The sequence below is a fragment of the Poecilia reticulata genome, linkage group LG17 (genome assembly GCF_000633615.1).
Source record: "Poecilia reticulata strain Guanapo linkage group LG17, Guppy_female_1.0+MT, whole genome shotgun sequence".
NCBI lineage: Eukaryota > Metazoa > Chordata > Actinopteri > Cyprinodontiformes > Poeciliidae > Poecilia > Poecilia reticulata.
Window position 1 is genome coordinate 30,454,620 of NC_024347.1, and position 26,374 is coordinate 30,480,993.

Consider the following 26,374-nt stretch of genomic DNA (forward strand, 5'->3'; position numbering starts at 1 on the left):
TCCGCGGCTAGCTGCATCCGCTGTTAGCTGCATCCGCTGTTAGCTGCATCCGCGGCTAGCTGCATCCGCGGCTAGCTGCATCCGCTAACAGCAGCGATGGACGACGAAGCAGCTTCTCGGCCCTCCGGGGTTAATTTCTGTATAAATCACCTGATTGGATGCTGGAAAAGACTGTTGTGCTAAAAGGAGTTGTTAGCATATCAGGGAGGCTAAGCTAGCCTAAAATAGCATCTCAATGCTAAACATGTAGTAGCTAATGCTAATGTTAGCATCCACAGTCCTGGACAGAATAAAATTTTGCTCCAATCTGATGGTTTAAGAAACTAAATAACAGATTAAAACCTATAAATATCTTAGTTGTTGAGCTCATATTTGTATTTATTCAATAGTAAAAATAAGTTTTCAAGAGAATTTGTTGCCAATATACGGTTTTAAATTAAATAATTAATTAATTAAAGACTCTGTAATTAACTCAATTAAAACTTTAATAGAGTTCCACCGCTGTCGTCCACGGAGATGAATTATCACCAGAGCTTTAGCGAATCAGTGAAAACGTACAAACCTGTTATGGTTGAACTTTTACTACAACTTTACAAAATAGTTCAATATGTTTTCACTTTTCCATAATAACTGTTTAATGGGTCTTTTTATTTCTAAGAAAACTACACTAAATCTGGGTAAACATGGGAAAAGCAAAGGGGTCTTTTGTATTATACATATAACATTATGCTGAATGTTTTATGAGATGAGAGACGGTTCAGATCCCTGAATTCATGTGCCAGCAGAGCATCAGAAATTTAGTGTTTCAAATATTTTCTGACTGTAAGTTTGTAAATCTGAGATGATTCCAGCAAAAACAAAGAAGTTTGGATCAAACATGGAGACAGACGGACAGACGGTTGGTGGGGAACAAGAACAGACAGGAGACTTTTGGTTCCAGTGTCGCCCCCTAATGGTCACCCCAGGAATGGTGCAGCATCATGCAAACCATGCAGAAACAAGGATGTCTTCATATAAAAAATAAGTGTTACAAAATGGCATAGCAGGTTTATGTTCCATTCAATCTCTGTTCTTTTTCCTGATATATCCTGAAATTTGCAGTGTCTACACTAAAGTCGCATGCGTCACATGCAGTGCGGTTGGCTTTGCAGCAGTAAAGCTTTTGGTGTATATATTATGTATAATGTTCTTTTTTTTAGCTAAATTGAAGAGTGCGCTGTACAGAGTTTTTTTTTACAAACGGTCTGCTTTCCCTTTTTTGTTTTGCCGTTGGGGCGGACTCATTGCCTGGACGCCGTCTGGACCGCGGTGGTCTCTGCAGGTCGACGGCGGGTCGTTCAGAACGCGCAGCAACGAGGCGGATTAGATCCACCTTCGGCCCAAAGGTGTGGCTTTGACCCAGCGTTCTGGGTTTTACAGGCATGGGTTGGATTTAAGGTCTCAGAGTCGAGGCGACGTCGTGTTTCAGGGCGGCGTGTTCCACTCTGCGTCCCCGAACCCCTCGCCGGTGGAGGAGAGGGGCAGGGCGCCCCCGCTGGGCGTGAAGGGGTCCGTGTCCGTGTCCGTCTCGCCCTCGGCCAAGTAGCTCGGCCTGGTTCTCGTCCAGCTGGCCTCCCCGGCCGCCACCGCCGCCCCCATCGACAGGTCCAACCCCGCCTCGCCCTCCCGCTCCCCGGAGATGCTGAACCCGCTGGGCGAGCGCTCCAGCTCCTCGTGGTTCACCGACAGGAGCGAGAGCGGCGAGTCGCCCCCCCGGCCCCCTGTGGTCCTGCACCGCCCCGCCGACAAGTCCTGCAAGGAGCTGATGGGCAACACGGTCGGCCGCTCCGTATACGTGGGGATGGCGCCGCCTGCCAACCCGACCCCCTGCCTGCCGCCTCGCCCTCTGCTGCAGGCCGAATTGGCTTTGCTGACAGGCACCTGGTATGACATCTGAGGGAACACCTCGGAGTAGTTAAGGAAAACCCGGCGGATCTCACCGTTCGCCGTCTGGTCGCAGGCCTCCACGGTCATCCGGGCGTCGCCGGCCGAGTCCACCTGCAGGTGCTCGGTGTGCTGGATGTGCATATCCACCAGGAAGTCCAGCTTCTTCTCCATGTCCTCCACCTGAGACAGAGACACATCCGTCCATGAGCTCAGGAAAGTGACCGAAGCTCAGAACCATGAAGGACACGGTCAGCCGCCTCTCCAGGTTCTGAACAGAAATGCGTTTTATTCCTCATTTCACAGAGAAGAAATTCATGGATTTAAAGGTTTTCATGAACTTGAACTATTGTTTCTTTCCAAAGCAAACTACTGTCTTCGCTTTGGCACATGAGCAGTATTCTGTTTTCAATTTGAACTCTCACCTGCCTCTCCACCCTCACAAATCTACCCATCATGCTTTGGTCTTCAGTGTCTGGCATGGACGAGGCTTTGGCTAAGTAGGACTCATGCCTGAAACAAAGAGAAACACGAACATGAAGATGGAGCCGCCATGACACGCTTGGACATGCAGAATGGTGTCGCAGTACCTGGGTGACTGGCTGGATGGGTAGTTAAAGGGTGTTTTCTGAGGCTTCTTGCTTTTTGGGGTGAGGGGAGGTCCAGGGGCAAGAATCATGTCGATCCTTTAGAGAAGGAACATGTTGAGAACGGCACAGATGAGGCATTTAGCTAGATTTACCCCTCCACATCTGTGTGGTGTCTGCTCACCTTGTCTGGAGGTATTTAATTCTGCAGAGCATGTCCAGATGTCCGGCAGAGTACTGCTCAATCACATCTTTGACATCGTAAGGCCTCAGAGTTTCCTTAAACCTCTTTTTGTTCAAGAGAAATTGCATGATCCTGTGAAAGAAAGTCCAAGATCATGATTTCATAACTGCATCTGTTGAAGCTTTGCAACTTCCTGGAGTTTAATCAACTACACTGTCCAAACGAGGCAGACGAGTCATAAAAACCTCAGGACATCCGTCCATTGTGGGGACTGATTTCTATCTCCAACGGTCATTGGGCACAAAGGGTTGTACACCCTGGACAGGTCAGGGATCCATCACAGGGTAATGCTAAGGGCAACTCAGTGGCCAACAAACCTAACACTGATGTTTTACAATGCTGAGCTGTAGGACGCAGGCTGGATGTCTGCCCTGGGTTGGCTGCTTGGGGGGATGGGTCACTGCCCCTCTGCCCCAAAACCACCAGGAGAAGATGTCAAAGAGGCATCAGATGTCTGAAACACCAAACGACTAAAAACTACCAAACTTCTGGATCTCAGTTCTTTACCGTACAGACGTCATCCCAGATACTAGAACGTCTCTTTCTTTGGTCAAGATCCACATCAGATCCATATCAGTTAAAGACTGAGCTCAGAGTTCAGACGAATCTGTCGGAGCTCCAACATAGTCACTCTCTGAGCACAGCCTCCAGTTTGGTCTAGAATGGTGTTTCTGTCCTAGGGGCCACTGCCCTACATACTTTAGATGTGTCTCTGTTCAGTTGATTCCAATGACTGCATGACCTCCTCTGCATGAAGATCTACTGCTAATCATCCACCTACTGCAGTCAGGTGAGTGGCAGAAAGGCCACACCTACCACATGCAGGGCAGCGTTCCCTGAGGACTGGGACTGAGAAACACGGGCTTAGATCCAAGTCCAGCCCGGCAAAATGCCTTTTACTGAACCTGACAGGAGCTTCTTTCTCTAGCCGCTCATTTCAGGCGAACTGTACCCCGCCTCCTTTGGCGTTAACACTTTCCCTACTTGAGTCCAATCCCATCGTCCATCAGGTCTTTGAGACCTGTTGCCACCCACTGAGCTGTTATCTTCAGCTCTTCCCAGAGTCCTCGGCTGCTGCAGGAGCTCCGATGAAACCAAAACCCTTCATGTCTGAGTTCCCCTTTCAGGGAGCCATTCAGCCGCAGCATAATGGGGAGGGAGGAAGAAGTACTTTCACAGGGTTAATCACTCAACTCACAGGTTGAGTTCCTGCATTATGGCAGCTGTGTGGCCTATAGATGCTCCAGGAGGCTGTTAACATGGTTTACATCACTGATGTCAACACATCCAGCTTTGTATTGCTGAAAGAAAGGTCACACTGAGCACACATGGTGAACCTGAAGACCAATTACATGGACACATGTGGAGCTGAGAGCAGTTTGCCCTAAAACACATGAAGGCCTTTAACTCGCTCACCAAAAAGGTTTTGATAAAAAGAAACATTTTAACTGCTGATATAAAACTGCCTGATTATTGCAACCTGCCAAGACAGGACAGAGCGAAGAGACTAAAACAAAGTTCAGTTTCAGAACAGTAAGAGAATCATCCAGGGTTTCAGAGCTTCTGAAGGCAGAAGGGAAACCTGTGACATGCAGGGCAGAGCATGTTATGACCCTAATCTCTATGAAACACAAATCCCCTGCTCATTTGATCAGGTTAAAACAGTCGGTGTTTTCTACAGACTCTGGTCGTTAAGCACTTTTATGATCCGGCTCCGGGTCTTTCTGTACATGTTCTCTCTGGACATGATGGTCTCTCTCTGGATATTTCCCCTGAGAGACCAAAGACATTCAATGTTTTGTTAACTGGTGTGTGTAAATTGTCTTCAGCTATGGGTGAGTCCAGGATTGTGTCCTGTGATGGACTGGTGACCCGTCCAGGTTGTCCCTCACCTCTCACCGCTGACCGTTAGAGAATAACCAGAGATGAGACGGACGGATGACTCTGTAATTTCTTTCCAATCCATCAGACCTTCCTGTTATCTTCTGAAGTGGCTCTGATCACTGGTCTCTAATGTCGTTTCCACTGAGTGTGCTGTGGTATGTAACCTTGTCTGTAAGCGGCCCATACAACCATCCGTACCACTCCATTCCTGGAGACCCTTCGGTTGTAGGCCTGTGGGAATATGGGCGGAGCTACAACACAGTCCTTTGATTGGGAGAGGAAATGGTTTTCTTCATGCTTGACGCAGCATTAGGTGTTTGGGTTTAACTCAACCCGCCCAATCAAAGTTCAACTGGTGGTGGAAACATTCTCCACTGGACATAAAGTATCGTACCAAACCATGCTGTACCGCTCAGTGGAGACGAGGCAAAGAGCTTTTCAGGTTTTCTCTCTCTAGACTTTGGATGACTGTTTAACAGATTCAAGCTCAAAGTTCAGGATCACTGGAAAGTGAGAAAGATTACTCCGGACCTGACGGCCCTGATGACCAGTTTCAGTGTCGGGATCATCTCCTCCAGGAGGATCTCTGGCGGGAAGCCCCGGTCCTCCAAGACTGGGTCTGCAAGGCCTCCAGTATCTGGAAGACAAACACCATGCAGTCACCAGCAGCAAACTGAGCGCTGGCGGAGTCGTCCTCCTGTGGGTGGCGCTCTGACCTTCAGAGCTCTGCCGCAGCGTGTAGGCCTTCATCCGGAAGGCGGTCCGGAAGCGTTCGCGGTTACTGAAGCCGGCGGGTTTGGGCTCCTTGGAGGGGCTCTCCTCGATGGACTCGGCGTTGACCGTCGGCTTCCTGACCATCCCCAACGACGGCCTGGCGTTGGAGTTGCGAACGCGTTCCAGCAAACTCACTTTCTGACTGAAGTGGAGAGGAAAGGAGCAGGGCATCAAACCGTTAACATCGTGTGTCATGCAGGCTATAATAAGCTGCTTTATGAAGAGCAGAAATGGGAGAAACGGGGCAGGACTAGAACTAGAAGAACATATTCAGACATTTGTAGTAAATATTAAAGAACCATGTAGGATTTCACCAGCTGAGGCAAAATCTGCCAAAATATTTTCTTGTGTAATGTTTTCCATCCATCCATCCATTTTCTTCCTCTTATCCGGGGTCGGGTCGCGGGGGCAGCAGCTTCAGAAGGGAGGCCCANAACGCTCCCCCTGCTGGTGGGTCTGTGACGTAGCCAACGCTCCCCCTGCTGGTGGGTCTGTGCCTCAGCAGAGGTCCAACCTCCGGCTCACAGGGGAAAACTGTTTTTCTAAGACTTGGTCCATGCCAGGTTTCAACCTCCACTTCCTGTTTACTGCAGCCATGCGTAGCGTCATCATCCGATGACGTCACGCTTTTCATATCCTGGCCGATTCGCTCCAAACCCAGTAGATGGAAACACGACTAATTTCAGATATATACTTAAAATCTGCATGGCAGTCGGATGGAAACATGGTTGCTATGGCAATGTAAACAACCCGAGGCGATGACGTCACATTGAAATAAAAGGAATTTCCTGTCAGAGCCACCATTCCTCCATCACTGGGACCACTGGTCCGTTTCTCTCCTCAGCTTGTTAAGTTGCTGCATCACCATTAAATCCCCCCTGACGATGACTTGATGTGCAACATGTAATCAGGCCGTTTTGTTATTTTTTCCTCCTCCATCTCTACCTCGGAGCGACGCACTGCTGCGTTTGGCATTTTAGTTTCCATGGCGACTGGAAACCTTTCGGCCCTCCTTCCTCCCATCACGCAGTCATATTTTGGATCTGCTCAGCTTGCAGCGAGTGGAAACGGCCATCAGAGGAGAGGAAGCAGACGTTCAGCATGAATTCTCCTGATGCTGCGCTCTGCCGTCAGAGTCCCCAGTTTTATTTTTCTGCTACTTTATAAACATGGAGGTCAACGACTCGGCTACGTTTCTTACTCTGCTGTCCTGCAGGATTATTTTCCTTCGATTACCAGCAGGGATCCAGATGTAAAGTGATTCTTTCAGGTGAATCTGAACCCCAGAGGATGAAACTCCTCGACCCAACGCCGAAAACGACTGAAGGCGATGCTGAGAGAAGATTATGTGTCATTAGATTTCAGAAACAAGTATTGTATTTACATCCCTTTACTATCTCTAATCACATCGTCCAAATCCAACAGAACTTCAAGTGATTTAAAAGCCTTCACAAAACCAACTCTACATCGACTAAAATTAGGTTTTTACTTCAGTTCTTGTCAGATCAACGTAATCAGAGTCATTTCTTCAGGTTATTGTCTCAATCTTTGACAGATATACTGACTTGAAGCCATTAGACAGATTAAGATCACTAAAGTTCATGTTTCCATGTTTAGAGTTAGGACTTTAACGCATTCGTTTCCATTAATATCAGATTTTATATGTGTTGACGTTTTAACGCAGTTAATTGCATTTTTCCCAAGTGGAACCTTCGTATTCATGTTTCTGGTACGCCCATAAATCTGACGCACAGGCAGTGATGGACGATGACGCCGCTTCTTTCGGCCTAATGAGGATTAATTTCTGATTCTGAACCGATGTGAAGGAAAACTCTACAGTTGTGCTCACGTTGTGCTAAAAGGAGTTAGCCAAAGGCTAACATAGCATTTCTATAGCAGCTAACATGTAGCAGCTAATGCTAACATCCACATTTCTAAGCACATTTTAGCGTTCTCCATCGGTTCCTCATGTCTCCTGGATCCCAGAGCTGCTGCTGCTGTTCTGAGCTCGTTTCCTGGGTCCACACGGTCCCGCAGGAGCAGAACCGCCTCAGCAGCGCCGCGTTTCTGTCCTGGTCAGGCTGAACATCCACTGGGACGCGGCGTCGCATCCAGAGCCTTTAAAGCTGTCAGGGTCTGAGTCATTGGACTATTTAAGCTGCCCTGCAGGTCTCCTGCTGCAGGCCGTATTTCACACGGTAAGCTGACTTTATTGCACCTGCAGAACCACGGAGGCTGCAGCAGCGCCGCTCATTATGCCTCAGAGAGGCAACGTTTAGTTTTTCTATGCGCAGCGTCGCCGGATCATTACTTGAGCTGTAAACGAGCCGCAGCAGAGAGACGGAGGTCTTACGGTGCAGCGCTGGAGGAGCTTGTTAAATTGACTTCCTGTCACCTGGATTGATCGTCTTCGGCTGATCCTGCTGGTCGGATCTCCGGGTCGGAGTGTCTCAGGTCTCAGCGTTTGGAGGGATTCAGTGCAGAAGCAGCTTCTGTGTTTAGTCGTGGCTTTTTGGCAGATTTAGTAAATTTTATGCGACTGAAGCTAAATAACATGAAAACACAACATGCAACAAGTTACGTACAAGTTGCTCCTCTGCAACCCCGACAAGAGGGAACAGAGAAACGGATGGATCGGAGGTAAATGAGGATAATCCGGGTAAAAAGACACATTAAAGTCACATGACACCAGAAGCATCACTGCCGAGGTGCTGAAGCTGCAAGCGGTCAAATAAATCACTGCCAGAAGCAACACGGCTGAAGAACTTCTCAGACTCGACATCATTACAAAAACCAGAACAGCACAAAGTTCGGCACATTAATCCCACGTCATTAACATTAATCAGACTTTCTATCTGTCTTACAGAAAAGTTTCAACCTCTTTTATAATCTCCCTGCACACAGGCTGCACTCAGCCGGCCCTGTTCAGTCCGGCGTGAGCTGCAGAACATCTGGAGACGAGATGATCACCAAGGAAAACCCAAACACTGAGCCAAACCGTCTGGGTCCAACTTCACCAGGTCAGAACCAGATATGGACGTGTGACAGCCTGAGAGGCGTGGCCAAGTGTGGAGCTGAGTGGAAGGAGGTCAAGACAAAAGAACCGTTTCCAACTCGACGACTTTCCAGACCCACCTACTGACTTTTAACCAAAAAAGCAACCAGCAACAAATCTAGAGACTTTCTTCTGTGTTGTTGGAGAGTTTCATGCCGACTCCACTCTGCTGTGTCCTGAATCAGTAGTGAGGGCGGCCATCAGCCTGTCACGCTTCCTCTGCACGGAAACATGGAGCTACAACCCTAAACAACACATTTAGTCAGTTTACCAGTAAAAACAGCAGATCTGGAGGTGAATTCTATATTATTTAATATTTCACAGTAATATTTCCCCATTTGTGCTGTGGATGATGCTCCAAAATCTAAATAACATCCCAAATATGTGAGACAGAAAAATAATATTTAGTATAATTCAGATTAAATCTGAATATATTTGGTCTCACGCTGCAGGTAAACACAGCTGATGAAGACGTGCTGCTAAACAGTCCCAGTAATGAGCTAATATTTCACACACTGTAAAAATAAAACACTACCCGTGTTTTCATATTAAAAGTATAATTGCATGTAATTAACTCCATCAGTGTTCTTATTTCTGAGGTAAACTCATGTTTTCTGCTCCAACTTGTGCGTGTGAATGTTTTTCTGTCTCCTCATCGAGACTCTGCAGGTTTTGCCGCCTATTTAAAGGAGACATTTCAGGACAGTTTGAGATAAACGCTCATTATCTGGGCCACGTTTTGGCAGCTTGAAGCCTCAGAGGGACAGTCGGCGTGACGCCACCGGCAGCTTCTGCTGCTTCTCCTCCCGTCTAGGAAAACGCTTCCACAGCTATCGGTGCGACATGCTGAGCTGGTCCGAGTCCCACAGGGACAGACCAACCGGAGACGGGAGTTCGCTTCTGACAGAGATCCTCCTTTCAGGATGACCAGCTCTGACTGGTGACGGGAAAACGGGCAGAACAAGCAGAAAAATGCTGAAATGTCTCCAGTTCTTGGTGAATAGCAACCTAAAAATACAACAAGTTATTTTTAATGCTAAATCACATGTCTGTCTGAAAACAGAGCAACAAAAAACATACAGCTATTTAATTACCGTCAAGTTTTCTTCCTTTTTTTTTCAAACTGGTGATGAATCTCATTAGATCTAATATTTTCTTAAACCTTGTGTGACTCCACTGATGGTGCTGGATCCACATTTGGCCAGTTGGTTCTTATGAATATGAGGCATTATGAGAAGATAAAATTACAGAAGAGCTGCAACCGTTCATTCGTCATTATAACGGTGAATGACATCATCATAGCGATGGATATCAGTCACTGGATTCGGATAAAACACACGTCATTCTGCAGATGCAGAGGGAATAATAGAAAATTATTTTTAAATCCTTTAACAGAGAAAACAAAACATCCAGAAAAGGTTGGAACAAAACGACCAAAACTGTGATGGAAAAGATGAAGATGTGAAATTAGTAACTGAAAGTCATATAAACTTGTTTCATAGCCACTTTTCCATCAGGGTTTAGTTAATCGATGCTGTAAGCCGCATTCCCAGTTCAGTCCAGTTCAGTCCGCTTTAACCCAACTCCAGTCCGGTTGCCTAGAAAGTCCGGTTCGTTTGGGGAGGTGTGAAGGAGTCATCGAACTCTGGTCCTCCTACGAACCTCAATCTGGGTTCAGCTCAAACGAACTCTGGTTCAGTCAGAGACCGCTCCAAAAGCAGGAAGTGGACTACAGTACAGGGCATTCTGGGTAAATACAACCAAAACAAACACGTTAGCCTAGCGCTAGCGGACGAAATGGGTCGTGATTTTTTTGCCAAAGACAAAAGAGAAATCCTCCAACCACTAAAATCTGATGCTACTCCATTTATGTTTGGAAGTTGTGCTCAGTGTCTCCTTCAGAACCGTTTCTACTCAAATAGTCCAGAAGTTAGAACTAGAATCCCTTTTAGGCTCCCAGTGGGGGAACCGACAGCAGCACCGCCTGTTCAAAGAACAAGAGACATGAGGTGTGGAAGGCTGCAGCCGTCATGGGAGGCGCTGCCCACATTGCTGGATTTATGCAAACTGAGCAGAGAAAACCTGACAGTTATTCTAAATCCTGATCTGTTTTTCTATGTTTGGAAAAAACCGATCACATTTTTAAATCTCCCTCCCGTGTGAACACACCTTTAGTCGTCCGTTTGTTAAAAATCCACGTTTTCTTTCCAGGAAAGTGAGCGGGCAGACGAAGGAGCTCAACGTTTGGATCAAACTGCTAACTTCCAGAACCAGCAGCTTTGGCTCGGGAACCGCCCGAGGTCCGGTGCTAATTAATCCGGAGATCCTTCTGCTGGCTCAGAGTCTGCGTCTCCTCGCCAGAAGTCCTGCCCTCCTCCAAATCCGCTCCTCCTTTTCTCCTCTAGCAGTTAAAATCGCAGGTTTCGCAGGGTGACTTTGAGACACACTATTACATCTCATTTTATTCAAACTCTGATTTAATCTGGCTTTAACTTTATCCAGCTGGAATCAGCCCAATAATGATCCTTTATGCCCTGAAATCCTCTTTAATATGTAAAGCAGTGAAACGGCGACGCGTCGGTTTCCACAGGATGATCAAAGTCTGGCTGGGAGCCATTTCAACCGGAGGATCCTCATCCTGAGGCCACATCACAGCTCTGACGTGGACAGAGACTTTCTGAGAAACCTTTAATTAACCAAGGTTGTTGGTTTCAACTAATTACTCAGCAGGACTTCAGCCGCAGTGCAGAGAAAAACTGGAAGGTTTTCAGGGTCAAAGATCAACTTGAAAGGCTGCCACTGACCTCTGCAGGTCAGAGCGGGACAACTTTCTGCTTTTGTATTTACTTTTAGGAGCAGATGTCTGGGTGTTGCATTCTACTTCTCTCTCTCCTTTACTTTCATCTCCTTCTTCCTCTTTAAACCTTTTCCCCACCTCTCTTTCCGTCCATTACGTTTGAATTAAACCCAACGCCATTTCTGATGGTTTTACATGTATAAGTGAAAGCCGCATCGCTCCACTTGTGAAAGTAAACCTGTTGTTCCACTCAGACAACAGTCCTGATTTCCACACCGTCTCATTTACAATCAGTTACAAACTCGGCCTCCTATCACCTGGAGAACATTTCCAGGATTGAAACACCAACGTTTCAGCAAGATCTAGAAACATTTATCTTTAGTTGCATTGATTCCACAATTTCACGAATGAGGGATGAAGGGAGCGGGAGATCGACAGGCGGATTGGGGCAGCGTCTGTCGTGAAGCGGGCGCTGTACCGGTCCGTCGTGGTGAAGAGAGAGCTGAGCCAAAAAGCGAAGCTCTCGATTTAACAACAATTAATTAAATCTGAAATGGACAAAAATATTGAACTTTTCCATGACATCCTTTCAATCGATCAATCAAATTTATTTATATAACATCTTTCAGCATCATAAAAACACAAACTGAGTGTCAAACATTACATTTTGTTTCCATCATCAAACATAATACATGTTGGTCCATGTTCCATTTATCATGGTTTTAGATTAACCTGCACCACGTCAGGATTCCTGCGTCTCAAACTGAAGCATCTTTACATCCTCAGGGTTTCTTCAGGTTCTGCAAGAAGCGGCCAAGAACCCAAGGAGATTGGTCTTGTGACAATATCTGGCAGCACAAAGACGCAGCTTTCTGGGTAAAATAAGACTCCTGTGTCCCTGAGAAGAGGCGGGGAGGTGGGGCAGTAACCGGAGCCGGCGGCGGCCCAAACGAGGCCTCTGAAACGTGGAGCTCTCAGCGACTTTGCTCCCACAGCGGACACAATATGAGCCTCTATGTGGCCTCAGGGCAGAATAGGGCCGGCAGATTACAGCGCTGAGAGGCGGCAGAAAGGCAGCGCTTTAAAGGAAGAGGGAATCTTCTTTCTGAACGCTCCTCGGCGAATAAAGAGCAGAAAATGGGTTGTGATTATCCCCAGATCTCTCTAAACGAGGCGACACAACAAGCCCAGATAGTCGAAGGCCCAAAGTTTTCAGCTCAGAGCTGTGGTGCTTATTTCCAACAACAAGATTGAACTTCATAGAGATAAAAGAGATCACAATAAACCAGAATGGAGAAGATCTGAAAGGATCTGCTGGCAGCAAGCAGCCAAACTCATTTTCTGTTCACATTGCAGGGAAAAGATCCCAGATTAGCCACCAAACTGTTGAGAAAAGCAAAAACTCACAAAGAGCACAAAGCGCCGCTGTGGTTTCCACCTCCTCCCTCAAAGCAACCAGATGAGGTCCGACCCAGATCCGTCTCTGGGTCTTTGTTCAGGATCATGTTTTTATAGTTTCTGTGCTCATGCAGGATTTTCCCAGCAATGTGATAGAAAATGAAAAACATCTGATTGTTTAACGAGGAGCTGAGAGAATAAATGAAGCCATGAGACGCAGGCGACAGCTGAGGAACGAGACGGACTCGACTTTAAAACCAAAACTCACCGATAGGCCTGTGGCAATAAACGATAAATCAATTAATCGCACGATAAATTAAACTTATCGACCTCATTTAATTATCGGCTTTATCGTCCCTTCCAGCCTTTTTTCTTTCTCTTGATGACACTGAATGAAAAAAGGCTGAGCTCCGGTCTCTCCACTGACCCTCCCTTCCTCATTTCCTTAGTCTAATGTCCAGCGCACATTACACGAGCTGTCGGCCCATTTTCWAAACCTGAGASACATTAGCCGACAGAAATCCCAGGTATAACGGTTCGATCAGGTTCGATCAGGTTCGATCGGGTTCGTCGTGCCGTGTGGTGTCCAGCCACATGGGCACAAAATAATGGCTGCAAGTTCAGTTAACTAATTTTAAAATCAGGCATTAATCAATGTTTTACTAGAATCTACCTGTGATGCATGTGGCTCAGCGTAAAGTCCTGACTGAATGAAAATCATTATAACCTATTTATGTCACGTTAACGAAGAACAGCTGAAAACTTAAGCTGCGCTAGCAATTTGGCTCCAACTCCTCTCCTTGTCATTTCTACATTCTTTGCACGAAACGTTGAATAAACATTAATGTTGTTTCCACATATCATCTCCGATGTCTGCTGGACTTCAGGTTGCGCCGTGTCAGCTGTTTGGGATTCCCCTCCATAATTACTCCTCAGAAAGCACGGAGGAGAATCCGCGCTTTCTGATTGGCTACCTGTCACATTCAGCGCTAACGGAAAACCCCTGATTTAGATAAGAGCGACCACGATGATCTAAATCACTACAGGATGATCGGTTAGATCGGCCAACTGTCTAAGATTGTCATAAGGGGAAAATGGTGTAGTGTGAACTACTGCATTAGGTAGAAGGATGTGCCCATCTTCTCTATTTAAATCTAGTGATTACTGAAGGGCAATATAATATACAGACTTCATAATCTGCACTCTTTTGGTTGAATGCAGTATTTATTTCCACTTTCACTTTATGTTGATTAGTTTTTATTCAAGTACGTTTTTGATAAGGGAGACTGAGAATCCATTTTATTTTTGGTTGTTTTGTTTTACTTTATCAGTTCCAGTGTTCTGTGTTCTTTTCAAAATAAAGTGCATCTATCAGGAAATCGCACGCATTATTAGTCATTTCCATTAAATCAGTGTCAAAAGGTCTTGAAACAACATTATTGTTTATCACAATAATTTTTTAGACAATTAATCGCTCAGCAAAATGTATTATTGTGACAGGCCTATCACTGATCGATTTATTGGTATTTATCAGAAAATCAACTGATAATAAATGCTAATTACCATGCAGCGACTCAGACGAGTTCAGAACAAGAAGAAATAAGATTCAACAGTAAATCTGAACGTGTCAGAGACTGAAAGTGATTTAAAGATTAAAAGCATTTTTGATTTTCAAATATTTTCAGTGACATTTTGATGGGCTGCAGAAACTCATTACTGTCTCTGAGCTGATGAAGCTAAACCATCTTTAATTAATGAACCTGAACTCATCATTCAGGCAGGACTAACGGACGGACGCACTAATAAGTTTTCAAAAAGTCCTCAGCTTGATGTTAAAGTCAGAGAGACAGAATGAGTGGCTGTTCAATATCCGAGTCATGGATTAAAATACGAAGCTATTTAAAGCCTGGCTGAGTGGGATATTTTAGGAAATGTTAATTATTTTCTCTCTTCAGCTGGTGGCCTAATTAAAGTCTTTACTGTAGGCACAGTGTCTCTGCAGGAGACCCACCTGACCATGGCCTCCAAGGTGTCCTTCCTGTCAGACAGAGAAAGTCAGGAGATAAACAGAAACCTGTGAGATTTATCTGGAAAACCTGGAAGTCTTGATAAAGGCTGAACAGACGGAGCCTCGTCTCGTACCTGAAGCAGGGAAGAGAGATGATGGTTTCATAGAACCTCCAGGTGGCAATCAGATCCTCCCTGATGGGGTTGGTGGAGTAATACCGCCAGGCCGACTGGGTTCAACACAGAACAGCTTCAGGATTCTGGTGTCACACACAGAACCAGACGGACACGTTTGGGTCGGATCTGACCTGGATGAGTCCGGCGGCCGGGTGGCGCCGCTTCTCAAAGTGCTTCTGTCTGTGCTGCTCCTGGACCTTCAGAGCCAAACCAGAACCCAGAATCCCCTGCAGCCGGAACCAGAGCAACAGTTCAGGCCGCATTAATAAAATAACAGAACGGCTGATCTCATCGGTCCGAACGGGCCTTAAGGTCTGATTACTGTTTTGTACTGGATTAGTTTCAGTCAGTAACAGTGAGGATTTGATTCATTAACCTGTTTTTTCGCTAAGCTTTTGTTCCTTTTCTTTAATTGTTGATGTAAGTCTTTCACATTGACCTGCTGTCAGTATCACCTTCATACCTGCAGCCGTGCATCGCAGCAGCTAACGATCATGACTCACAGCAGGCAAAGCGAAGAAGGAAACTCCGATCAGAGCGAACGTGCCGGCCAGCAGCCTCCCAGCCCAGGTCTTCGGGGTTTTGTCTCCGTATCCGATGGTGGTCAGCGTGATCTGCAGGAGAGAAACAAAAACAGAAACCTGAACTCCACCACCTGAACAGGTCACAGAGCCGATCCACAGGCGTCAGGATCTGGAAGGACGACGGATTTAATGAGGAGAAAACCAAAGCTTCACTCAGATTATTTCTACTGTGGAGAGAAACTCTGTCATATCATATCAAAGCTGTTCCCATTGACATGTTTATAAGGGGAATCCAGGTTTCTTACATGAAATGAAGCCAACAGAGTTATTTCAGCAGCGGTGAACGTACCAGCCCCCACCACAGCGCGTCGGCGTACGTGTCGAAGTCCTGCTGCTGGGTCTGCGCCGTGGGGTTCTCCTGGTCAGACACGTTGACCGAGCCGTCGTCTTTCTCCACCAGGTAGACCAGGAAGGACGCCAGGATCAGAGACAGAAAGCCGATGTACCAGGCCGTGATCAGCTCCTGCAGAAACACCAGCAGAGCCGTGAAACCTGTAGACCTGCACCAGGCTGCTCAGACATCAACACGTTCTGCTTCTCACTGACGGTTTTAACCTGATTAAATCCTCTCTGTGCGTCTTTAGGATCCATAATGATGCACAGAGGCAGACAGCAGAGATTAGCATGTGGATCAATAACTCAATGACAGGATTAACTCTGTAAACATTACGTTCTTTCTGTCTCTACTTCACTTTAGGACTTTTTAGTCAGTTTTAGTGAATAAGATGGATCTAACCAATGAAAAATGGTACAAATATTTTAAATTCTGTCTTTCTGTAATCCCTGGGAGCTACTTTATTGTTTTTTCTGTTTCCAGACATGTTTTCTCTCGTCGGTCGTACCTTACTGTGAGCGTAGATGGCCGAGCCCAGCAGTTTCCACGTGCCGCCTCTCCGGTCCATGCGCAGCATGCGCAGGATCTGCAGGAAGCGCAGGCTGCGCAGCGACGTGGCCAACACGTTGCCCTGGTTACGCACCGCCACCACCGGCACCGAGGCGATCAGCACGAAGATGTCTGCAGCAGAAGGACCAGAGTTTCTGAGAGCTAATGAGTTTGACCCCAACACGCCTTTGTTGGGGGAAAAGAGACAAGTTTTCAAGAGATGTTAATCACTGAGAGGACCTGACATAAAAAACGGATTTAGTTTGATTAATTCACTCTTCTATTCACAGCTCCTCTTGAGGAAAGAGCCGCTGAAGTCTGCAGAGCTTCTCATTTAAGTCTCAGATAAATCCTAAACACAGCTGACAGAAGTGTTAAAATGATGAAGGATCCTGCTGCCATGTCCCAGAAAGGAAAGCCGCTCTCTGAATGGAGGAGAGAAGCATCGGATCTCACCACCTCGTTTACCTGGAAGGTACCAGGTGAGACTCTGGTGGATAAAAACAACCCCACCGGTTTGGTTTTATATCGTTTTTTAGTTTAGCTTTCTTAAACTCTCTGGTGAATTTCAGAGCCGATAAAGTAGTTTAAAACATTCATCCTGGAAATGTTCTTCAGGTGACAGAAGGCTGACTTTGAAGTCGTCTTTATGTGTCTCTGAAGGCTCAGCTGAGCTCGATGCTTTCCATCCTGATTTTTGAGACTTTAATGTTACTATTAAACTAAAAAGGAGTGAAAAAGCTATTAGTATTTTTATCTTATTTTCTCTAATAAACAGAAAGAAAAATGATCAAATTTAATTTAAACTCTTTTTTTCCTGAGCAATTTGATCTTTAATAATAAACGATGGAACCCAGAGGAAGTCCTGGTCGTTATCGTCTCCTGGTTTCAGCTGCCAGCTCACCGAGGACGGACCAATCAGGCGTCTTCAGGCTGAAGCAAGCAGCTCTAAATCTGGACAAACTGAGGATGTTTGATGCCTCCAGCAGCTCCAGGCGTCCTGACTGCCACAGAGAGTGAAGGACAGCCTCTTCCAGGGAGGATTTCTGGCCAATTACTGGAAATTTATTCTGAAAAGCTGCTGGTTTGTTCAGGGCAGCTGACAAAGCTCCTGTCAGCCTGACTCACTCTGCCTGCACGAATGTTTTCAGCCTTTTCTCTGAAATAATCATCATTGTGTTTCTTTCAGCTTTATAAATGACTTCCTGAGCCTTTAATTTTATCTGTAAGCATTAACATATTTATGATTCTCCCTGCTTACCCAGAATGCACAGCGGTTTGCGGGCAAACTTCAGCCTCCCCCTCCATCCTTTGTAGCGACAGCAGCAACCAGCCGCCCAGATCCTCAGTGCAAACTCTGCTCCGAATATGAAGATGGCAAACGTTTCCTGCAGAGGAAACAGGCTCGCTCWCWSTGTGTGTGTGTGTGTGTGTGTGTGTGTGTGTGTGTGTGTGTGTGTGTGTGTTTTCTGTGGAGAGACGGAGTCGCTCTCACCAGTATGACCAGCCAGTGTGCAGAATCCTTCTCATGTTCCCTGAATGTGGTCAGTATGGCCAGAATCAAACATCCCAGAACGATCAGAAACCTGCAGAGAAAAGAAACAAACAGCAGCTCAGAAAAAACTGATCAGACAACAAAACGGTTCGAGAAATTACAAATTATCTGGAGGATAAATCAGCAGAAAAACAGCAAGAATTCAGCTGCCGCCGCCAGAGGGCACCGTTTCCTCTCAAGACAAAACAATCAAACGGTGCAGATTCTGCACGTTGCTGCCCCCTGGCGTCAGCTGTAAAAACACCAATAAATAAAACCGACCTGTTCCTCAAACTGAGATCCGAGCAGGACGATCAATTTAAGGCACCAAACATCCATCAGAGAGACGAGGACGACGTGACCCGACTGCAGGTTTTCCAGTTTAACCAGCAAAGATCAGCCTGAACCGAATTTATTTAATGGTTTAATGAGAGGCACAAGCAGCAAAAACAACTAAATGAATAAAAACATGCAGTGAAAAACAAGCAAAGCCTTCCTGGGGATTAATGATGGAAACAAGAACAGTTTTATGATTCGGGTCAAATAACAGAATATTTTACCAAATTAATAAAAAACTTCTCATTTATCCCAAAGGGAAGTTAAATATGGGCAGATGGTGATGCTGAGGGAAGGAGGGATCTCCTGTAGCAGTCAGGCTCACAACAAATCTTAATACCTCTGACTGAAGATTGTTGCTGTGTGAAATGCTAAAAAGTTAATCGTAACAGCCGTCCAAAAGTAAATAAGAGCAAAAATGTTTCCAGCTTCCCAGCATCTAAAACCGGAGGAACCATTTCCCAAACAGCCAGTGAACGATAACAGGAACTGATGTGTCTGATCCAGATCCAAAATGTTAAAATGATTAACAAAATCCTCCCGGGGTTGTTTGTTTGCATCTCAAGCAGCTGCCGCCGTGAGCAGAACCAACCCAGACTGTGAGAGTAACGCCGAGGCTCCTTCATCACCTTCCTGCTGGACGAACAAACGCAGCGCAGGATCCCATCTGGGCTGTGATTTCAATCTGGGCCGTCCTGCAGAGAAACGGCCTCACTGAGCCTGGCGGAGCCTCACTGAGCCTGGCGGAGCCTCACTCCGCCAGGCTCAGAGGGAAGTGTGTCCCTCTGAGGACGGAAGCTCAGAGGGACACACTTCCTGTCCGTCTCTGAGACAACAGACGAGGAACGAATGTTTTTCATCCCAGCAAGTGTAACCGGATCCTTTTCTGCGTTGTGCTGGTTTTTGAGTGAATGGACCGTGACACAGTTTCTTTCAAGCGGATGATTCTCGGTTTATTTCTGACGAAAATACAGACAAAACAACCGTGTTATAGGCTGCCCGCTCCAAGTCCTACACCAAACAAAAGTATAAAACAAAAATTAACTTAATAGATCTATAAATAACCTGAATGTATTTAGATGGAAAAATGAAAAGCACGCACCTCTCCCGCAGGACAACATGTCAAAAGGGGCGGGGCTAAGGGGCGCAAACAATTTAAAGACAATACCACAGAAGAAGAAATAAAAGGGAGGGGCTTCCGATCTTAAAATAACACGGTTAAAACAATGACAGAGGTGTTTCAGTAAGATAAGGAACAAGACAAATAACCAAAAGAAGACATTTTGTGTAATTATAATAAAAGAGAATTACAACCAGGTTACACAGAGACAAAAAGTCCAAGAGTCTCAGTTCACTGCCTCAACAAAGATCAGCAAGATTTCTGAATCTGTCAGTAAATAAAGCAAAGACACTTAAAACTTGAAAGACAAATGATGAATCAAACTACATTAAGTTAAATTCAGCAAAGAAATGAAATAAGCTGAGATGATGTAAACGTAGTTAAACTAAACCTCCACATTAGCCAACATATAATAAACTAAACAGAGATCATATGAAAAAAGCTAAACTTAAACTCAGCTGTTACGCTAAAATGAAATAATGAATCAATGAGGATGAAATATCAATCAATCAATCAAATTTTATTTGTATAGCACATTTCAGCAGCAAGGCATTTCAACGTGCTTTACATCATTAAAATAAAAACAGAAATAATCAGTGAGAAAGAGAGATTTAAAAAAATAAAAAAACAAAATAAAAATAAAAACATTACATCATTAAAACGTCGAAAAGAAATAAGAAGAAATTAAAAACATTAAAGACATAAAAACATGGAAGACATCAAAACCTGCACTCTAACCCTAATTTAGCCATAAGCAACTGTAACCAGGTGGGTTTTAAGTTGAGATTTAAAGGCTCTCAGGGTTTCAGCTGTTTTATTATTAATGTAAAATATTATCTAATTTTGTCTATTTATGATCACAGATCCCTCGGTTGATCCTCAGCGTGTTCAGCTCTGAGATGGGCCCATCGGCCCGGTTCTGATGGGGCTCCCCGGCCCAGATGGGTCCCAGGAGGATTCCTAACAAACAATTTATGGCTGAGATTCAGTACAGTGAGTGTAGACTCTGCATTTCTGACGGATAAATCCCTCAGATATATGCAAATAGTGGAGAGAAAGGAGCAGACAGAAGTTAAAGAGTGTGACCTTTATTAGAGTTTTTATATCGGCTCTGACACGCTGGGAAAAACAACCAAACTTCTGCTTCATCAGCAACTCTGGCTGCTAAACTGACACAATTAAAAACCCCAACAAGCCCACAGCCTTCACGTAGTTCTACATTTACTGCTTTTAACAGCCCAGAGTGCAAAGATTTATGATGTTGTGGATATTTTGTCAAAACATTTAGAAATTATTATCCTTTAATTGCGTTTCTCTGGTTACTTTTCCACAGAAAACGCCCCCTAGTGGTCAGTTTGCCTCTGGTCAGAGGTTGGACTTCAGGTTGGATTTGCAGCTGTTTGAAGCGAAGCCAGCAGAAGCCGCCGTTCCTCGTATTCTCACTCTGGCCTGAGATCTGCTGACCCTGCAGCAGGACGGCTTCACTCAGCGGCTGGACGAACCAGGAAGTGATGCAGCTCAGCAGCTGCTGGCTTCACCGACGCGCAACTATGAGAAAAATGCTGCCGAGTCACAAACCAGAAGATCCTCAGACACGGAAAGAAACCATGGAAGATGGCATCCAATGTAAAATCTGTTCTTCTCTGACTTATTCCGTATTTGTAAAGTTTCTGATGATACGTGACTCACTGACATCGAATCCTTCATTTCAGGCTGGAATAGATTTCCTTACATTGAGGCTGAGGTGGAAATGAAACTGATCTGGTTGGTGAGACAAATCATCCGCTCCAGAAAAAAACTTGGACATTTCTGAGTTTGAAAAATCAAGAATTTGCACGAAAAAACTTTTTGCAATAAACTTCAGAAATCTTTAAGAGGAAAAAGCATGGAGATGTTCTGAGTTTGAAAAGTGGAAAGTTTTCCACTTTTGTTTCCAAATTTTTTCTTGCAAATTTGCAACTTTTCAAAGACTTCCAGGTTTTTTTCTAATCTTTGTCTTTTTTTCTACAAAATTTGACTTTAATCTCAAAATGAGAGTTTTTTGTGGCACATTTTCAACCTTTCAAACTCAGAAATGTTCTTGGTTTTTCTAGAAATTTCCTGAGATTATTTTGGTAGAAAATAATTGTTTTTCTAACTCTAGTCCCATCTCTAGTATCGTTATTTTCTAAACGTATCCAGATGTTTTGTGTCTAAACATCGTGGAAAAAGCAGCTCCTCAAACATTAAAAGGTCTTTTTTAAAATCCAAACACTGAGAGGCTTTCAGTAGAGCCTCTGCAGATCCATCAACACTTACTTCCCCTTGTTTCCTCTGCAGGAGAAGCCAGCCCGCAGGCTGACCTCTGACCCCTGGTTTTACATGTGGAGTTGTCTCAAAGTGATTTAAGACAGGCAGGACCGTCACTGACGCGTTTGAATTGTTGCTTCAGAGAAATGGATGCGGATTTAACCAGCAGACTCCAGAAACAGAGTTTCACCTCCGTTACTGAGGACGTTCAGCCTGATCAATCACTCCTAAAGGGCGTCCGCCGCTCATCAATCATCGGCGCTCCTCCGACTCGCAGCTCATCCATCAATCAGCCGACTTCGTCTGCCCAACTCTGAAGTTATTAACAGAACCGACGACGTTATGATGAAAAATCACTGGGTAAAAGGATCCGAGTCTGTCGGTGTTTACAGGAGGGACGAATCAGACGGGGTGACCCGGTTTCCAAGCAGCAACTTATAGAGAGAGAGAGAGAGAGAGAGAGCAACACCCGACCAGCTGCCTGAGAGCGAGAGCGGAAAATTACAATGAATGTGAAGCTATCAAGCATTAATGACGCAAGGAGGAGGTCAGGAAGGAAAATCAGAGCCGAAATTCTGCTTCCAACGTCGCAAGAAAATCTATTTGAAAGCATGAAGAGAGCTGGAGGTGGGATGGTGCCTGTTAGCTTCACTATTAGCAAAACCACCACAGTTGAGGATAATTATAACGTGATGCTGCTGAGTGAGGCTGAGAGTTTCACATGAATCATTAAACACCTATCAGAGGAGGCCATCATCTAGGTTCAGGGTTCCCATGTCGTCCGCCCTTTCTTTTCTCAACTCAGAGGACTACATGTAGTCCTCTGCTTCAGACGCTTCAGCTTGTGTCGCTTTGCAGGTTTTCAGCTGTTTTTGTGCCATAATCACACATTTAGATGAGACTCTATGTACAGTTTGTACCTTCAACAGTTCCCAGCTGCGTTATTCAGCACCGAGCTCTCGTCCGGGCCGAGTTTCCGATGGGCTGGCCTGCCAAAGGCTGGAATTTGTCACCTGAGTGCCCTCGAGGCCGAGGCAGCCATTACTGGCTTGGCAGGAGGAGGTGTCAGCAATCAGTGTCAGGCGTCCAGCAGAGCTGTTCATTAGCACGAGGACTGCTCTCGCCTCACTGACTCCGACGTCTGTCGCCTTGTCCCTCCGTCTGGGCTGATGGAAACGGGTTTGCTTTGTCACATTCAGCAGCTCATTTAGTCTGCAGCAGCATTCAGGCTCTCCAAAGACTAAAAGGTCAACAGGGAGAAGTGGGACTCCTGGACGCAGTGATGTGATTCGACTCTGGACGACTTAATGCCTCTTTTACAATTAGCAATTGAGAAATAATTTCCACCCAAAGCCTCTGTTATAGGATAAGTGGCTGCAGAAACTGAGAAGCAGAAAATCCCCTTTACTGCAAGCTGTACAGTAAAGACATGAAATCTTTTACGATATAAAGGATGCACTTGTGCTAATTGTTGAAGGCTCTTACAGGGTATCGTTACCTGCAGACACATGACGGGAACCCCAGGAAGTGAAGGGGTCCTGATCACGGCCTCTGTTACTCGTCATATCATTTAAATGCACAAACAGCTGCTAAATACATAAAATGCAGAGTATAAACAATTTATCCACCATTACTTCCTCTAGTGCAGCAGCCTATGCATCCCACTGTCTGCTTTATGCTGCAGGGAACCTGCAGGGATCGGCTGGATTAAGACATGATTAGTTCAATGCTAACGGTACTTCCTAATCTCACTGACTGGCTGGTTAACCTACCAGATCGCTCAGTGTTCACACTTGAACCAAATTGAAGATTGGAAAACCATTTGGGGTTGAGTGCCTTGCCCAAGAGCCACAACTGTGGAACTGGAACCTGGTTGGTCTTCGTGGAGCGTACCAGGCACCTCGGGCTGACTTATGGGATATTTGGAGAATAATTATGGGGTAAAATGGGGTGGCTTTACCCAAAGTGGGTCCTGGAGGGCCTGCATGGTTTAGTTCTGTCCCTGGTTTGACGCACCTGGATCCAACGATGGATCATTAGAGGCCTCAGAAGAACATCGACCTGCTGAGGAGGTTGTTTCTACCACCAGGGGGAGAAAACACGCAGGATGCCGGGCCTCCAGGTCCGATTCTGGGAACCACTGATGGAGTAAATCACCAGAGACCAAAGGGATTGAGAGACACCAGAGATAATTATGGGCAGTTGAGTTTTTACAGGTAAGCTACAGGGCATTTGGAGGGTAAAGTGATACCTGTGGGACCCTTAAATGATGTATACGGATAATTATAGGGCAACACGGTAGTTATTGGCTGTACCTACAGAAAGCTTATAGAGTGATTACCACGTACTAATGAGATTAAAACGGCCACTTCAGAGTAAGGGTTTTACAGATTACTGACAGGTTTTTGTAGATTTATTTCTTTGTGATATGCAGATTAAGCCAAAGTCGACAAGTCAATGAAATACTTAGGATGATAAGAATCGACTTACAGGGTGTGCAGGGGGCAATTATCAGGTACCAGAGGAGTTTTATTACCCTGAACTTAAAAGAGCTTCTGGTTTCACTTACGGGTACCGTAGAAATATCTGAGCTCCAACAGTCAGAAAATATTTCAATACAACCATCCATCCATCCATCCATCTTCTGCCTCTTATCCGGGTCGGGTTGTGGGGGCAGCAGCTTCAGAAGGGAGGCCCAGACTTCCCTCCCCAGCCTCTTCCAGCTCCTCCAGGAACCCCAAGGCGTTCCCAGGCCATAGAGAGACATCGTCCCTCCAGCGTGTCCTGGGTCTTCCCCGAGGCCTCCTCCCAGTGGGACGTGCCCGGAACTCCTCACCAGGGAGGCGTCCAGGAGGCATCCTGACCAGATGCCCGAGCCTCAACTGGCTCCTCTCGACGTGGAGGAGCAGCGGCTCGACACAATACAATCAGTGAGGAGGTATTTTAGAGACCTGAGTGAAAATGAACAGGAGGCTGTAAAATCACAGGAAGGGGAACTTCAGGTGCCTCAGATCAGTGAGTCTCCATGGAAACGGAGCGTTGAGAAAGTTGGGGTTTTGTTGAGTGGAGAGTATTTGGTATGTTTTGGCATTAAACAGTATTTACTTATCCTTCTTAATGCTTTATTCTTTCCAGAGTGATGTAGAGAAGCTAATCACTTTATAGCATCTTACAGTCAATTTAAAATACCTTATTGACCCCAAATGGAAATTACATTTTGTTGTAACTCATAAAACTTTCTACACAGTTCATGGTGTAACTACTGAGTATCAGTGGGTTTTTTATGCTATACCTTTGGAGCATCACTGGGTAATTATGGGTCCCAAGAAGCTCCGTATGGGGCCCTTTCAGGATGCTAGTAGTTTAGTCCTCTGAATACTTTAGCGTTGGGTTTTAACAGGGTGCTAGCAGAGTATCTATGGGTCAAGGGTTAAATACAAGGTCTGGTTGTCTGCTGTGTAATTAAACTCCCAGGTTTATTACCAAAACAATGCAAACCTTTTCCTATTCGTGAAAACTAAAAGGTTAGCTTTCCTGTTGTCTGAATTTACCTGCAGAGAGCAGGAACCTGCAGAAAAACCTCCAGACAGTTTGTTACATAAACTGGACCCAAACCCAGAGCCAGTGGCGCAAAAAGTGGGTATGCAGGGTATGCAACGCATAGGGGCGCAGCACCAGAGGGGGCGCCAAAACCCCGTCTGTAGGGGTGGGGGTGGGGGGGGGGCATCGATGATGTTTTCGCATCTACCTGAATAATGTGTAGTTGCGCCACTGCCCAGAGCTGAAGGTCTCGGTTCGGCATGGCGACGACCAGAAACAACCAGATCCAGGATCCTCCCAGTGCAGCGGATGATTACCTGCTGTCCACTCAGTATTGACCGTTTTGGTCCCCAGTCATAAATCAATCCGCCTTGTTGTAGCAGTAAACAAACTGGTTTTACCGTTTAAACCAACAGCAGCAATTAAACACACGGAGGCTCTAAAAGGCGATTATCTTCAATATTCCAGGCATTTTTAATGAAAACATGTTGGTGATTAAAACTTTACAGGCTTTTATTGTCAGTATTATTATTATTAAGGTTTGCTAACAGCGCCACCTGCTGTCTGTTGGTCTAGACGTGAAAGTGGCCAATTCAAGCAAATAAATATTTAAAAAAGAATAAAACCTGATAAATAAAGATGGTGTTTTACTTTTGTGCGTTTAGGTTTGATGAAACTGAAAACCTCTCAGGTGAAGGAAGTCGTCCTGGTTCTCTGAAATCTCTCAGCTGCTCCGGGTCAAAGGTCACGTCAGCGTTTCTCAGCTTCCCGTTTCCTCTCTGAGCTCAACGAGCTGCAGCATCACTCCATCCTCTCTGCTCCTGCACACGAGATGCTTTCTGCGTCTCCATGGCAACAGCTGCTCACCGGAGCATCCCTCCCGCTCCCCATCACCATGGCGACACCTGCTCGTCTCCCTCCCTGCTGCCAGGGAACACCGGCTTTGCCTCCGCTGTCGGGAGTCTCCATGGCGACGAGCGCGTGGCAGACGAGACGCACAGCGAGCGGCGCGACGTGATTGGACGCCTTTCAGAGCGAGTAAACGGAAAATCCTCAGACAGAATCAACAAAAGGCCGACTGATCAGATGATGTCATCCTCACGTCAAGGAGACTTTATGACATAAAAGTACAAAAGGAAACGATTAGAGAACATCATGATACTAAACCCTGATGATTAAAGCTTCAAGCTATCAACAGCAGCAACACTGGGAACCAGCAGCAACACTGGGAACCAGCAGCAA

The 26,374-nt window shown here is 45.7% G+C and overlaps 1 protein-coding gene and 2 long non-coding RNA genes across 4 annotated transcripts in view; 1 reads left to right on the forward strand and 2 right to left on the reverse strand.

The window, feature by feature from the left end:
- Positions 1-7: 7 nt before the first annotated feature.
- Positions 8-26,374, reverse strand: part of kcnq3 (potassium voltage-gated channel, KQT-like subfamily, member 3) — a 77,674-nt gene continuing 51,307 nt past the window's right edge. Inside the window, exons 2-15 of one of the 2 annotated variants that reach the window (XM_008434769.2) lie at positions 17,809-17,899; positions 17,575-17,701; positions 16,273-16,445; positions 15,720-15,893; positions 15,350-15,460; positions 14,978-15,073; positions 14,805-14,899; positions 14,674-14,700; positions 5,355-5,554; positions 5,170-5,275; positions 2,695-2,826; positions 2,514-2,609; positions 2,349-2,436; positions 8-2,106 (exon numbers count right to left, since the gene is read on the reverse strand). In XM_008434769.2, the coding sequence (XP_008432991.1) occupies positions 1,465-2,106; positions 2,349-2,436; positions 2,514-2,609; positions 2,695-2,826; positions 5,170-5,275; positions 5,355-5,554; positions 14,674-14,700; positions 14,805-14,899; positions 14,978-15,073; positions 15,350-15,460; positions 15,720-15,893; positions 16,273-16,445; positions 17,575-17,701; positions 17,809-17,899 (2,158 nt within the window). In that variant the 3' untranslated portion in view covers positions 8-1,464. The remainder of the gene's footprint in view (positions 2,107-2,348; positions 2,437-2,513; positions 2,610-2,694; positions 2,827-5,169; positions 5,276-5,354; positions 5,555-14,673; positions 14,701-14,804; positions 14,900-14,977; positions 15,074-15,349; positions 15,461-15,719; positions 15,894-16,272; positions 16,446-17,574; positions 17,702-17,808; positions 17,900-26,374) is intronic. The other variant, XM_017310044.1, reaches the window with a different exon arrangement.
- LOC103480030 (uncharacterized) lies at positions 6,695-9,041 on the forward strand. The gene is made up of 2 exons (XR_536030.2): positions 6,695-7,610; positions 7,707-9,041. It is a non-coding gene; the product is annotated as an uncharacterized LOC103480030 (long non-coding RNA).
- On the reverse strand, positions 19,111-19,639 carry LOC103480031 (uncharacterized). The gene is made up of 2 exons (XR_536031.2): positions 19,286-19,639; positions 19,111-19,194 (listed from the first exon to the last, which is right to left on the reverse strand). It is a non-coding gene; the product is annotated as an uncharacterized LOC103480031 (long non-coding RNA).